General features: G+C 50.4%; 1 protein-coding gene across 7 annotated transcripts in view; it reads right to left on the bottom strand.

Annotated features, from left to right (window-relative positions):
- The window catches only part of TBL1X (transducin beta like 1 X-linked), a 281546-nt gene that overhangs the window by 9461 nt on the left and 256946 nt on the right, over positions 1-15139 (bottom strand). For all 7 annotated transcript variants that reach the window (XM_004466286.5, XM_012528189.4, XM_058291403.2 and 4 more), the window contains 4 exons: positions 15027-15090; positions 14815-14912; positions 11668-11728; positions 9731-9852 (listed from right to left, as the gene is read on the bottom strand). In XM_004466286.5, coding sequence (XP_004466343.2) covers positions 9731-9852; positions 11668-11728; positions 14815-14912; positions 15027-15090 — 345 coding nt within the window. The remainder of the gene's footprint in view (positions 1-9730; positions 9853-11667; positions 11729-14814; positions 14913-15026; positions 15091-15139) is intronic.

Below are 15139 nucleotides of genomic sequence, written 5' to 3'. Positions count from 1 at the left end.
CCACCCTTATTTCAAGGCTGGTAAAAGGTTTAAATTGGGGAATTATAGGGCAAACTGATTCTTAATTCCCCAGCCTAGAAGACAGAGTTTTAATCTGCCACTGCAGCCCTCCCTCAGAGCTCTTGCAAAGAGAAGGTCCTGGGGGCTGGGTAAGCCAGAGAATTTACGAAAACCCTTCCCCTTTTCCCAATAATTTCTATATTCAGATTTCTATATGACTGTTCCATCCTGCTTCACATAATTTGGGCTCCAGGAATATCATTCACATATATAACCACATATTTAATGTTTAACAATTTGAATATGAGCTCTTTTATGAATTTTCATTTGCTAATTTGACATTACCATGCCATGTATGAAGATATACACTGGGCGGCGGACTTGGCCCAGTGGTTAGGGCATCCGCCTACCACATGGGAGGTCCGCGGTTCAAACCCCGGGCCTCCTTGACCGTGTGGAGCCGGCCCATGCGCAGTGCTGATGCGCGCAAGGAGTGCCCTGCCACGCAGGAGTGTCCCCCGCATAGGGGAGCCCCACGCGCAAGGAGTGAGAGCCGCCCGGCACTAAAGAAAGTGCAGCCTGCCCAGGAATGGCACCGCACACACGGAGAGCTGACACAGCAAGATGATGCAACAAAAAGAAACACAGATTCCCGGTGCCGCTGACAACAACAGAAGTGGACAAAGAACACGCAGCAAATAGACACAGAAAACAGACAACCGGAGTGGGTATAGGGGAGGGGAGAGAAATAAATAAATAAATCTTTAAAAAAGATATACACTGAGCAATTAGGAAGACACAAATAGAGAGTTAGACACAAAACACAGCTCACTAAAATTACTTATAACTTTCGTTCTTTTACAAAGTAAGTTTAACTTTAAAATAACATTTAGAAGATTTCTTTGAAGGCTGTTTTTAATTATTCTAATTTTCATTTGATGTTATACATTGCACTGGAAGTGTTTAGAAAGTGTATGAAGATTAAGAGATAGACTTCCGTAGTGGCAAACTCTTGTCCATTCACCAGGCAGGCTCTGGACACTGCATGTTGCCTCTCCATCTGAGTTACTAGCGAGGTTAGTCACTAACCCCTACAACAATAGAAGTGTCTACCACATCTCTGAACACGCTCCTAAAGAGGATGGAGATTATGTTGCAGTTCTGGACTCTTGCAGCAGCCACTGACGGCCTGACATGGCCAAGTTTCCAACGGACGTTGCCTCCAGCGGGCACTGTTTCATAGTGCCAACAGGCTGGTGAAGCACAGAAGCCTACCTTCCCAGCTTCTCTCTAAGTCCACAGTGCTGCGGCATGCTGGCTGTGTGAAGGACACACCAAGTGGAGCAACCACTGCCAGAGAACTGTGAGTAGAACTTCAGCAAACACAAGTGGCATTATGGCCTGCTGCCCCGGAAAGACAGCAGGTATGGTACTGCAGACCAGGAGCTTAGATCTGTTAACTGCAGCTCAAGAGGAACCTGGGCACTGATTAGTATTACGTACTGTCCCTATATGCCTGATGATTATGATGATATCTTTTCTACTCTAGATCATATGCAGAGGGACAATGACATGTTAAAAGTCCTGGTAAACTTAATTCATTTTCTAAGCAGTGAATGAAGATGCCTGTAAGATGAGGGAACAACCCTCTCTCTTTTTTTTAAGATTTATTTATTTGTTTGTTTGTTTGTTTATTTCTCTCCTCTCCCCCTCTCTGCCCTGGCTGTCTGTCGTCTGTATCTATTTGCTGTGTCTTCTTCTTTGTCCGCTTCTGTTGTTGTCGGCAGCACGGGAATCTGTGTTTCTTTTTGTTGCATCATCTTGTTGTGTCAGCTCTCCGTGTGTGCGGCACCATTCCTGGGCAGGCTGCACTTTCTTTCATGCTGGGTGGCTCTCCTTATGGGGCACACTCCTTGCACATGGGGCTCCCCTACGCGGGGGACACCCCTGCGTGGCAGGGCACTCCTTGCGCGCATCAGCACTGTGCATGGGCCAGCTCCACACGGGTCAAGGAGGCCCGGGGTTTGAACCGCGGACCTCCCATATGGTAGACGGATGCCCTAACCACTGGGCCAAGTCCGCTTCCTGGGAACAACTCTCTTAAGTACTGTCTTTATTTTGCTTGCCATATGCCTGTCTGGTTGTTGCCTGTACTGTCTTTATGAGTTTATATCTGGGGTAATGCCTCTCCGTACCTCTCCTGGCTGTCCTAAGCATAACCACCACTGTGGGAACTGGGGTAGGCGGTTTATACCCAAACCCAGCAGGTCTACCACCATCTCTCCCTAGAGCTAGCCAACAGCATAAAAGGAGTCAAGGGAAAATGCCGTCCCCCGTCAGCTTAGGGAGGCAGCAGCCTCTGCAGGCACTTGGCCCTTCTCACTCTCACGGTCCTGCAGTACGTCAGGACTGGAGCCCTTTGGGGCCCGCCTACCACCATCTTCTTTATCCTTTAATAGGACCACGGATCTCCAAAACTTTAATTAAGCTTATTTCTTACAGAATCACCGCCTAACTAGTTATGTGAAGATTTCACCCAGCTCCAACCACTGTCTTGGCCCCATCTTCCCTCAATCTCAATAGACTAGCCAGAGAGATTTATGCCTTTTCAGGTAGGGTCAATTGCTCTAACCAGCAGGAAGTGACTACAGAAGAATGACCATGGCCCCTCAGCACCCCCTTAAGGGCGGGGACTCTGAGGGGGGAGCCAAGGCAGGTTAGTAGAGAGAAAGGGGAAGCTGGCTGCCCGGTAGACCACGCGGCCGACAGACCCTGCCACGACCTTGAGGTCCCAGTTGGGACTCTTCCCAGGGCTGAGGGGAGGCCCTGGCTATTCCAAGCAGGCCTCACCATTGGTGGGATAACCAGTAACAGTGGGGACCCCTCCCCTTAGCATCAGCAAGGGAGGACTAGTTTATAGCTTCAAAGTTAACCACACAAGCCCCATCTCACTCTCTCTGCCTAGAGGAGCCTGCACCAAATCTCAGTGCGCATTTCCATCCTTCTCACCCACTTCTCAGCAGGCTCTGTTCTTTTCCCCCCATTTCCCAATAAATTCTTTTTACTAGCCTAACTTAAAAAATAAAAAAGGCCTGTGAGTCGATAATACAGACCACCAGCAGGGGGCAATAGCGGCATTATCATCTATGCAAACGGCCTATTTTCACTTACCCTGGATATCAAGGAGCACGGAAACCTGTAGGCACAATAAGTATTTACCTTTTTATTTTGAAATACTTTCAAACGTATAGGACAGCTACAAAAGTAGTACAAACCCATGCAATGACTTGCACTACACACATACATAAAGAAGATGGTGGTAGGTGGGCCCAAAAGGCGCCAGCCCTGTCCGTGCCCTGTACATACATATCCCTATACCCCCAGATACCGAGCTGCACCAGTTTTAACATTTCACTGCAGTTGCTGAATCGTTCTGTCCATCCATCCACCCATCTATCATTCCACTTTCAGAATGTTGTTATACATTATGCTCCTTGAACACTTAATCCTGCCAAGTGCATTTCCTAAGAACAGGGATATTTACTTATACGGCCACTTTAGGAACAGTTACCAAGTTCAAGAAATGTAACACTGATACAAAGTTTAGTCTATACTCCAATTTTCTTCATGTCCCAACGCTGTCCTTTTGAGGGTTTTCGTCTCCCCTACTGGATCCTGTCCAGGATCATGGACTGCACTTAATTTAGCTGCTGCCCTTTACAATTGTGAGAAGGTATATATATCCGAGGCAAGTTTTCCTACCGCCACCTCTCCCGAGGGTACCGCCATGGGGTGAAGCCCCTTCCCTGCTCTGGTGCCCTGTCCACCTGCCACTGCTAAACCTTTCCCAGCCTCCTGCCCGCCCCGCGGCCACCTGCACTCTGCTTCCTGTCTCTGTGACACTCTTCCATGACAGAGGACCCATGCCCAAGCTCTGTACCAGGGTTCACCCATCCTGGAACCTGAGGTTCAGAAAGAAACAGCAGAGGAGCACTGCTACCCACGGAGCTCTAGCCAAGGGGTACAGTTTTCCTAGTGTAGCCCCCAAAGGAGAGCTAGAGCTAGCATTTAAACTTACCCCTAATTTAAAGGGAAAAACTTTTTTTAAAAGTTTTTTTCCCTTAACATACTTAATGTATGCACCTGTGTCAACATGTGTGCACCTGTGAAACCATCATCATAATCAAGATAATAAGAATTTTCACCACTTCTTACGGAAAAATACAATATAATACATTCCATAGCATTACAAAAGTAATCCATTACATTAACATGGTTATCAAAAATGAAAGCAAATGTGATTTATTAGGTAGGGCCATAGGAAGTCACCCTTTTTCCATGTCAAGATGGTCTAACAGTAATTTCATATGGGTCATCAAGTGGTAGTACGTGCTTGGGATCCTACCGCATATCAAGACAGAGCAGCGGGTCCCATGAATGATATGCTTTCAGAGAAGTCAAGACTGTCCGCCACAGCGGCCCTTTCATACGACAAGCCCTGCGATGCCTGTCGGTGTGGCTTGCTGCTTGCAGCCCTGATTCCCAGAGGCCAGCAGCACCTGCCGGGAGCTGGTGGGGGGTGCCGACACCCAGCCCCCCACATGTGGAACTGTTTGTTGTCCCATCACAACAGCACACAGTGCCCACCCCCTTTCCATCTACTGGTGGAATTAGTTTTTTGGTCTGGAAGAATTTCATAAGGGAACAGGTATCTCCTATTTAGCAATAATCAGCAAACTTACTTGCATTTTCATCTTTATTGATTGATCATTTCTATTTCTGTCAGGAATCACCTGTTCAGGGTTTTTTGTCCATGTTTCCACGAGAGTATATGTCTCTATTTGGTAGACCTCTTTCTATATTGGGGATATTAATCACTCTTGTTGCCGATAGTCAATAATATTTACCAGTTTGTCAATTGTTTTATATGTTGATATCTTGATAAACAGATAATATGTTTAAGAATCACTCTTATTTTTCCCCCTTTAATTTAGAAAGCTCTTTTCCCCTGATCAGGTGATGGCGCGCATCTACCTTCTAGACCCTCAGTTTACCAGCTTACTTTGTAACTCATTCCTTACTTGAAGTGTGGTATTAAGGCGGCTTGTATGTTCTCTAGACAGTAAGCGAAGTATTTTAGCATTAGTTATGCTGAACGATACAAAGACAGAGGAAAGCAAGCCCTGACAACTTGACAGTGGTCTGGCACGCTCCGCAGGCCTTGGCACTGCTGAGAGCTGGCTGTCGGCAGCTTACAATGCGGCTCTAGTGTTCTCTTGTTGGACATAAGCAATTTCACAGGGCACCAACAACACACAAGGCCACTCTGTACCCGGATAAAGTGAGAAAAAGACCAAGACTACTCTGTAATCTCGTCTGAGCACAAAAACAAGGTCACTGAGCAAACTACAAAAATACCAGCTGGCCCCTTCTGGCTAACAAGTGATTGCTGCTCCTTTATCAGTTACAGGAAAGAAAAAAGAGAAGAAGGTTTTTGGCGCCATTTGGCAGGAGGGGATGGTCTAGGAGGAGAGGAGACACAGGTTAGACCAGCAAAGCAGAGAAGAAGGTCTGACGGCCACAGAGGACACCGGGCGCCGGAGCTCTACGATCCCCTTCTTTCAGAAGCTGGGAAAGTGGGTACAGAGGAAAGACGTCAACGCTGCAGACCAGGGAACGGCCTTCAGGTGGCGGGTGGCGAGGTGGCATTCTCTGGACTGTGATCCTCCTCTCTTGCTGTCACAGGGCTGGAGGCTTCCAATGGAAGTCCCAGCATTTCATCCCACTCCTGCTGCTGGTGACAAACGGAGCCATGGAGCCCCCTTGAGGCGGCTCTGCACCCTGAGGCGGGGTGGCCACAGACAACAGCACCCTGCAGGCCACGGCAGGTGCCCACGGGGCATGGAAACCCAGGGCTGCGCCACCGCCTCTGCCCTGCGACTCCAGACGAAGCCACAGGAGAGAGGTCGTCTGGACGGAACCCTGGGAGATGGCGAGGATTTTGTGTGTGACCAAGAGAGCCTGAGGTGGGGGAGCCACCCAAGGCAGCGGGTCGTCCAGTCAGGAGCTGGGAGAAAGCTGGGGCGAGCCTGGGTGCCATGCTAACACATCTGCTGAGAAGTGAGCTGCTCCCGGTACGGAGAGGGCCCAGTGTATGCTGCTTGTTTCAGCAACGAGGGGACTAAACAGCCACTGAGGCTGGGTGTTCGTTTTCCAATCTTTTAACTATTTTATTTGGCCAATTTTTACTATTTTCAGGCCCATTAACCCTACTTCTGTTACCGCTAATCTGTTAAGACTGGCCATTAAACTTTCGTTTCTGACATCCCGCTTCTCAGTTCTCAGACTTCCACAATATATGTATATACACAGGCATACCTCAGTTTACTGCGCCTCACAGATACCGCGTCTATTCCAAGTTGAAGGTCTGTAGCAAGTCTGCACCGAGCGAGGCTGTCGGCACCACTTCTCCACCAGCATGTGTTCAGTTTATATCACTGAATTGCAGTATTTAACACACTTCATTGTCATCATAACTTTATATGGGATCTTTGATGTAAACCTAACTTTTATATGCACTGGAAACCACAAAATTTGTGTGACTTGCTTTTTGTGATATTCGCTTTATCGCTGTGGTCTGGAACTAAACCCACAGTATCTCCGAGGTAGGCCTGTAGTTGTCATTTCTCTGCCTGAGATTCCCCATCCCTCCCTCATTATGAACATATTTTCTTTTATGTCCGTGTACATTTTTATAACAGCTACTTGAAAGTCTTTGCAGCAGAGGAAATATTAAATACAAATGAGATTTTATGGCTAAGAGATTGCAGAGTGAGCCGGGAGGGCATTCCAAGGTGACGCTTACGCACGTCTCAGCGGGGTCTCACTGACTGCTGCCGTCAACTGGGCCTCAAGCAGGGGTCTCCTGAGGGCTCTAGAGACATCTGGACACTAGAGGCAGGGCAGACAAGCCCAGGGATTTGGCACCCTGCCAGGGGGCCTGACCTTGGAATATATGATAAGCTAGCCCCTCAATGTACTGGAGTTGGACTCATTTATAATTTTCCTACACATGGTTCTTATGCCCCTTTAAATTGAGCCTATAATTAGCACTTTACCATTAAATATATGTCCCAGAAACTTAAATCTTCTGGCTGTTCATATGCCGGTTGAGGCCTGAATCTCAGCAGAGCTGCGGCCCACAGCTACCCTCCAGTTCACTGAGCCCACTCAGGACAACTAACAGAAGGATGAAGGATGATGATGGACAGCACCCGTCCTAAAAACCAGAGTGCCGACAACTGCAAGCAGGAGAGTTCTACCCACCCGCCCCATGGGATCTAAGCCCCCTCTCAACGGGAAGTAGAGTGAGCCTCAGCACCCCCAAATCCTCAAGATCGAGGACGAAACAAGCATAGCGGGGGAATGCAACAATGGACAGTAGTATTCTAGCAGTGGAAGAATTTGTATCGTTGATGTAAAGACAGTGATCACCAGAGTTTTAGAAGAGAAAGAGGAGGAAGAATAGGTGAACATGAGGGCATTTTTGGGACACTGCAATGAAGGATACAAGCCATTATCCATTTTGTCAAAACCCATAAAAGTGTGCAGTGCCAAGTGTAAACTATAATGGCAACTATAGACTGTGGTTAGTAGCAATGCTTCAGGATGTGTTCATCAATTGTAACAAATGTGCCACACTAATGAGAGATGTTGTTAATGGGGGGATGTCTGGAGGGGGAAAGGGATGGGGTATATATGGGAATGCCCTATATTTTCAAGGTAACATTTATACACACTAAAGCGTCTTTAAAAATAAAATAAAAAATAAAAAAGACAAAAAAGAGAAAATCTTTGCAACAAATTCCAACATTTTGGGTCATCTCAAGGTCAGCTATGAGTTTTTTCTCTTGATAGACTATAGTTACCTTTCTGATTTCTTCACATATCTAGTTAGTAATTTTTTATTATGGGCTGGGCACTGTATAGGTTACACGTTGGAAAAGTCTGAATCACGTCTTCTTCTATTTCCTTTTCTATCTCTTTCCATCTTTTTTTTTTATTTTTTATTCATTTTTAAAAAAATATTACATTAAAAAAATATGAAGTCCCATTCAACCCCCCCGCCCCCACCCCCCACTCCCCCCACAGCAACACTCTCTCCCATCATCATGACACATCCATTGCATTTGGTAAGTACATCTCTGGGCATTGCTGCACCTCATGTTCAATGGTCCACATCATAGCCCACACTCTCACACGTCCATCCAGTGGGCCCTGGGGGGATCTACAATGTCCCGTAATTGTCCGTGAAGCACCACCCAGGACAACTCCAAGTCCCGAAAACGCCTCCCCATCTCATCTCTTCCTCCCATTCCCCACACCCAGCAACCACCATGGCTACCCTTCCCACACCAATGCCACATTTTCTCTGTGGACCTTGGATTGGTTGTGTCCATTGCATCTTCTTTTAAGACTGCTGAGACTAGTTCTGACAGACAGTCCAATCCCTGCTTGCCTCCTTTGAATACTGTCAAGCGTGGTTTTAGTCTTTGTTGGGGCAGGTCTGTTTGGGTTTGTCCTTAGAGCTAGGCTATGGTCCCTATTCTAGGGAAAGGTTCTTACTCTCAAGGCGTGGCCTCCTTGGGGTCTCAACCAACTATCTGAGGCCCCCAGTGGAGTCTACCACTAAGGAGAGGCTAGAACCCCAGTGCCTCCTAGCACGGCCCAGTTAGCACCCCCTCTTCATCTCAGTTCTATAGCAGCCACCCAGGTAGGCCTCATGGAGTTATGCCCTGTGCACCTGAAACACTGGCCAAGATCCCAAAACACCCCTCTTCTCCAGAACTTCTCAGTTGCTTCTCCTCCTGACCCCTGCTCTGCAAATTCCAGCTGTTTCAGCAGCCGAAACGCCAATCCTTGTCTCTGCTTGGGCTCACCCCAAAGGCTTTGACACTTGGCATGCGGGGTCCCCTCACATGTTTCCCTTCTATACTTTATCCCATCCTGCTTTGCCTGTTGTCCAACGCCTGAAACCAGCTGCCTCACACACTTTATCCATGTTCATAGGTGTTTTTATCAAGAGAGAAAGTCTGGTACCAGTTATTCCACTGGGGCCTGTGAATTTTATCCAGCAAACTCAAGTGTTCACAGTTTTTTTTTCTCCTATTGAGACACATGACCGATGACATTTGTAAGTATACGTGCTTGTACAGGTTATCCATATTTTGGGAGACATGCTATAGATAAGACACTTTGACTTATAAGAACTCTTGTAAGTCCACCTACTTACTAGAGTGGGTTACAAGGTGCTTTCAAATATTTTGCTAAGCAGGGCAGTAGCACAATCCCATCTTTTTTGGGAGAGTCACTGAAGGATAGACAAAAGGACTCTGTGGATAAGCATTCGCGTACATTTGCACACACAGAGACAAAAAAGTAGGAAGGGGCATGCTATAACTTAAATGCTAATGGAAAATTCTCAAAACACTCTTGAACGAGTTGGGTGGGGGGCCCTCCTCCGCTTGCTTTCTCAGCTTGAATTCAGCATCGCTGTCCCTGCCGACCCGTACCAGGGTAATCCAGCCCCGGAAGCCCCAGCAGCCCCCGCTGCAGGGAGCTGGGAGGCACTCGCCCCAGGCTCGGGGCCTCCCCGTCCCGGGCCTGGAAGGAAGTCTCCCCGCCGAGCGCCTTCTGAGATCCCGCACCTGGTGAGCAGAGCCCCTCTTACCGTGTGTCCCTGGAAGGTTTTGACGGGGCGGTCACAGCCGAGCCGGCACACGTGAATGCACATGTCCGTGCTGCAGGAGGCGAAGGTAGTGTTGTTCTGCCAGTCCACGTCGAGGGCGGGGGCTGCGGGGCAAGGGGGGGCACGGGCACCCGTTAGCCACGCGGCGCCCGGCGACTCTCCACGCTCAGGAGCACACGCGAGGAGCGGCGCGGCCGGGGGCCCTGTGCTTTCCCCTGGGGACGGTAACTGGGCTTCAGGATCGGGACTCGTGACAACGCCCTCCCTGCCTCCCAGCTCTCCAGGTCCCAGGGGCTTGGAGAGCATCTCTGCTGCGGAGGGTTTCGAGGACGGTGACGACTCTCGGGTCCTCAGAGCCCCGCCCGCCCGGACAGGCTCCCCTGTTCTCTTCTGCCACAGCCCCTCCTTGTTTCCGAGGTTTACCGAGTCATCACTGCAGGGATCTCAGAGGCCACAGACAGGGACAAAAAAAGGCTGGTCTCAGCCTGGGGTTGACCTCCAGCCCTGCTTCTTAGAGAAACCCTCGGCCTTCTGACTTCTCTTCTGGGAGGGCAGCTGGAAATCCGGCACCTCTACAGTGCATCGGCGTGTCCTGGGGCCCAGTCAAAAGGCAGGCCCCGGTCGTGTCTTGCACTTCACTCCACAGGACACCCAGGGACCCAGGGAAAGGGGGTGGGAGCAGGGGCACTGAAGCCAGAGCCACCAGGCCTTCCTTCTCCGTCCCTGCACTACTACCCAAGCTAGGGCATGGCACGGGCCTTCACGCGCCTCTGCGGCGGGGCAAAATGGGATGTCGTAAGCAGCCCGCAGCCACGGCCGAGCGCCCGGTGAGAAGAGGCACGCCAGGGGCCTGGCAAGGAGCTCAGGCACGTCGGGTGCTAACAATGTGCAAGTTCCTAGGGCTATGACCAGTGTGGGATGCCGCCCTCTGAGACGCCTCAAATCCTCCTCCTTGTCCTCTTGCCAGAACAAGGCCTGAGCTGGGGGCAGCTGTCAACCGCCTCAGGCACCTGCTGACGCACACGGTTGCCCAGCATGGCCAGAGGCTGGCGGTCTTAGTTCTGGGGTCAGAGGCCACAGCCAAAATCAGTTTCCTCCAAGAGCAGAGGCTGGAGTGGGGAAGATGAAGGGCAGTGGCAGGGGCTGGCCTGAAGGGTCAGTGCGGCAGGCCCTGGGGAGCTGCCTTCAGCACACCCAGTGCGCAGGGGGGCCCGTGGCTGGCGTCTGGGATGGTGGGCTTCGGGCGGATCCCACCATTCCGTGTAGGAGGAACTCGCTGCCTGGTTTTACACAAAGCTGTGGCTTCAGCTGAACCCTGCTTTTTGTCCTCTGGGAGGCTGGGATTTTGGTACATGCCCGCAAGAGGTGCCTATGTGATCAGTTCCCAGTAAAAACCGGGGGTGCCCAGTCGTGCGCATCCCTGGTGGGCAGCACCTTGCACCTGCTGTCACAACACACTGAGGGGGGCAGTGAAACGCGTCCTGGGCAATCCAGCAGGCGAGGGCTCTGGAAGCTTGAGCCCGGTGTCCATGGCCTCCAGTCCACCCACGTGCCTTCTCCTTTCCTTCCTCTTATGCTAAGAAACCTCGGCCGTGAGTACGACTGCGTGCTGAGCCTGGAGCCCTGCCAGCCAACCCTGGAGCCTGGGGGCGGTGCTGGGGTCCCCCAACAGAGCACCCCCCTGGGAACACCAGCATAAAGGAGCGCTCGCTGGTTGTGTGCTGGGCTCCACCTGGGGTTTCCAAGCTCCTGAGCAGGAGGCTGTTGGGGGCATCTGGCCTGACAAACCCTCCCCAGCCACGGGGGACCTTCTCCCCCACGGACCCCGCGGCTCCTCCCGCTGACCTTTCAGGATTACTGTCAGGGACATGTAGGACTCTGAATTCCGATTTTTGAATGATAAAAAAAACAATCCTCACCTGAGTGAAAAGGAAACTGTTGTTTGGCTTCTCCCGTGTGGGCATCCCAAATTATTGTTGTCTGTGCTCCGGAAGCAAAACACAAAGTTAGTAATGAGCCTGCTGGCAGAGGCTGCTCTGCAATGACCTATCTTATGAGGAAGGTCAACGAATCCTTCTTCCTCCACCAGCATGAACAAGCAGAGACAGACGAGGGCGACGCGATCCCACAACGTCTCCAGGGCCCACGTTCAACAACCATCACAGGGAAAAGGAACTCCAAGTTTTTTATCTTACTCCAACCTATTCAAAGTATTATCACTTCAGCACGTAATGAGATAACGGACACACTTTTTTCCCACCCTGGGTCTCTGAAATCCAGTGTTTTACACAGACCAATCAGACGGGCCACATTCCATGGCCGTGGCTACTGAGTCCGACAGAGCAACCTCGAGGGACACTTGGAAAACCACGAAAGTGGCTGGGATTTCCCTCTCACCAAAACGCTGAGGAATATGGAAACTATCCCTAACAAAGCACATCTGCAAGTCTTTCTGGCCCTTTCCCAAATGAAGACCTGCAGAAACTGGTGTTCCTGAAAAGCCCCTTGATCTTTATTCCACGGACTGAAGGAGCCAGATGGAACGGAGCCAGTAGGTCTCATGGGGGTCAGGCAGGCGCCTCCTTATCAATCTACCAACGAGGGCAGCAGGGGCTTTCCGCCTCCAGACAAGCCTAGGAACCAAGGCCATCTGGGCTTCCCGTGAACGCCCTGCTGCTGGGAAGCAGCTGGAAGGCTGGGATGAACTCGTCATCAGCTGGGACACGCAGCCTACCTGGAACCTTCACTCCCCTCTCACTTGCCCCTTATAAACCTTCTGCTTTCACCAGAACTGGGCGTGTTTTCTACTGACTGTAGACATTGTCAGAACAAACACTCAAAGAAGCTGGCGTCTTCAAGACTTGGCTCTTCTAAGTTCTGGGTCCGCTCGGCCTATAACCAGTTGCTCTAATGTTGTGGTTGGGGAATAGCCTTTTCTTTAATTTTGCCACCCCAAAACTAATCCGGCACTGCACGGAGGCTGGAGTGATTTACATTTGTTATATATATTATATATTCATAAACTTTCACAACTCTTTGGCACAGTTTTATGTACTGTTTGGTAATGGCATCTTTTAGTCGATGTTTTAAAAATCAAGGAGACAAAATAGAATATGAATTACACACAAGTTCTGACCACTCTAAACTATCCTTGAGCCACTTTGGATTAAGCTTTGAATGCTTAATCAATGACGTCTTCTTATCAATGACATCTTCTTCCTTGGGGCCACGTTCAAGATTATTACTTAGTATTACCCCTGTCCTGTCTGGCCAAGCGCAAATGGGAGAGCATGTACGACCCAGTAGGACTCCTAACGTGCATCGTCCGGTGGAAAAACATGACCCTTCCGGGTAGGAAGCAGGTGGAGATACAAGGGACTATTTGAAATTCTACAGAAGCCTTGAGGTTCCAAACGTGGCCTGTCCCCACACTAGCTGTGCGTCCCCAGGTCAATCAGCAAAGCTCTCTGGACTCCACGTCTCCCCTGTGAAATGGGTGGGTCATCTCAGCACCTGCCTATCTCAGGAGAGCTGAGTGGGCTAACACGGGGAGTAGGAGAGTGCTCTAGAGCATTTGCGCTCTTCCCCAGGGATTACTGTACAAACGCCACCAGTGGTGACAGAGGACATGCCGCGTGCGTGACCAAGCCCCGTGCATGTTATTTGGACTAGACCATCTTGGAAAAGATGTGATTACAGTTACAGGAGAATGTTGAATGTGTCACCCGACCATGGCAGGCCAGTTTTTACTTCTATTATACATTAGACAGCCAAGTTTGGACAAAGGGACAAAGGGTTTCTTTACTCAGAAGAGCAAGAGCTAGGAGGAACGAATCACCAGCCTGGAGGTTACCTTCTGGTGCTGGGTTGGCAAACATTTTGTGTAAAGGGCTGGGAAATACACCCCTTAGGCTAGCAGCCGGGGAGGCGCTCTTCCACTGTGGCAAGCAAGCAACCCCAGGCATGAGTAAATGAAGAGGTGTGGCTGGGTGCCGAGAAACTTAATTTACAATCCCAGGTGGCAGGACGGGTTTGCCTGACTCCACCATCAGGTCCTACGTAGGCGATCGCTGCAGACAGCTAATTATCAATGCCTCTTCTGATGTCTGGAGGTCAAGCCTACCCTTTTATGTTGCAGCTTAGAACTTGAAGGAAAAGAAGGAAGTGACCCAATAGCGCTTTCCACTGATTCTGAAATCGTTAGGAAAGTGCAAAGCCCTTTGGAGCCTGAACCACCAGAGAGTGCACAGGAATGAAGTACGGAGTGATGGGAAAACATGGATTCCTTTTCTTCCACTTCTTGTTAACACCTCTTTTCCAAAGCAGTGGCTTGGAATTCCTACCAAGGCTTAGGAACTTCCTGATACGGCCATTCATTCAAGTTCTTGTCATTTTGCACCTGAGGTTCCTGGAACGCTGAGAGGGTGAGAACTGCTAACAGAACCCGCCCGCGAGTGGGGACAGAGCCTGCCCTCCCGATCTCGCCCTTCGCCTACCGATGGCATCCAGGATGCAAGCGGGGTGTTCGCATCCCCTGGGATTTAATGCCCCCCGTCCACCTGCTGGCCCTGCCCAAGCCCAGAGCAAGGAAATCCTCTATCTGCTCGGTGGGAGAGTGCACGTCCTGCACACGTCTGTGTCAGCCCTGCACTCGGGGAACTCTGCATCTATAATGGGAATTAACAGCTCCTCCGGTTTAGCAGAAAGTTGCCTGATGAGAGGAAACTATGTGTGCTAGAAAAATCCCTCGGCGGGTGGGGGTTTATGGAGTGCACACGCTGCACCTATTTGCTTCCGCGAGCATTTGATACCTGCCCTTTGGAGAGTGTCTTCTCCCTGGTGCTCAAGTCTGGCCTGCGGCAGGACATAACCTGTGAAGATGTGGTGCGCTCTCTCGACAGATCAAAACCCTCACGCGCACCCAACAACACCCCCCCCCCCCGCACACCCCTCTGCTATCTCAGCGAGAAGCAGGAAGCCTCGGAATCCACAGCAGCTGCGATGCCATCCAGAGAGGAAAAAGAACAGCCTCTCCAGATCAGAGATGTATTTCGAGCAATACTCACTTTGTCTACGCCGGCACTCAAAATGTAATTCCCCTTTTTGTTCCACTTCAAGGCAAAGATGGGGCCTTTGTGCTGGCCCAAGGTGCTGGCCAGGTTCCCTGTTGTGAGCAAGCACAGGACACAGCGCGCTGACGCCCGCCACCGCCCACCGGCTTGCCGCCCACAGCCGCCCGCCGCCCACGCCCACACCGGCACCAGGGCTTGGCACTTACCGTCTTCCGTCCATATCCTTGCAAAGCCATCATATGACCCGGTAGCCAGTAGTGTTCCATCACTCTGGGGGTCAGAAAAAACACAAACAGGAAGAGCTGAGCAGTGGTGGCAG

The sequence above is a fragment of the Dasypus novemcinctus genome, chromosome X (genome assembly GCF_030445035.2).
Source record: "Dasypus novemcinctus isolate mDasNov1 chromosome X, mDasNov1.1.hap2, whole genome shotgun sequence".
NCBI lineage: Eukaryota > Metazoa > Chordata > Mammalia > Cingulata > Dasypodidae > Dasypus > Dasypus novemcinctus.
The sequence above is the reverse complement of the archived record's forward strand: the minus strand, read 5'-3'. Positions and strand labels throughout refer to the sequence as shown.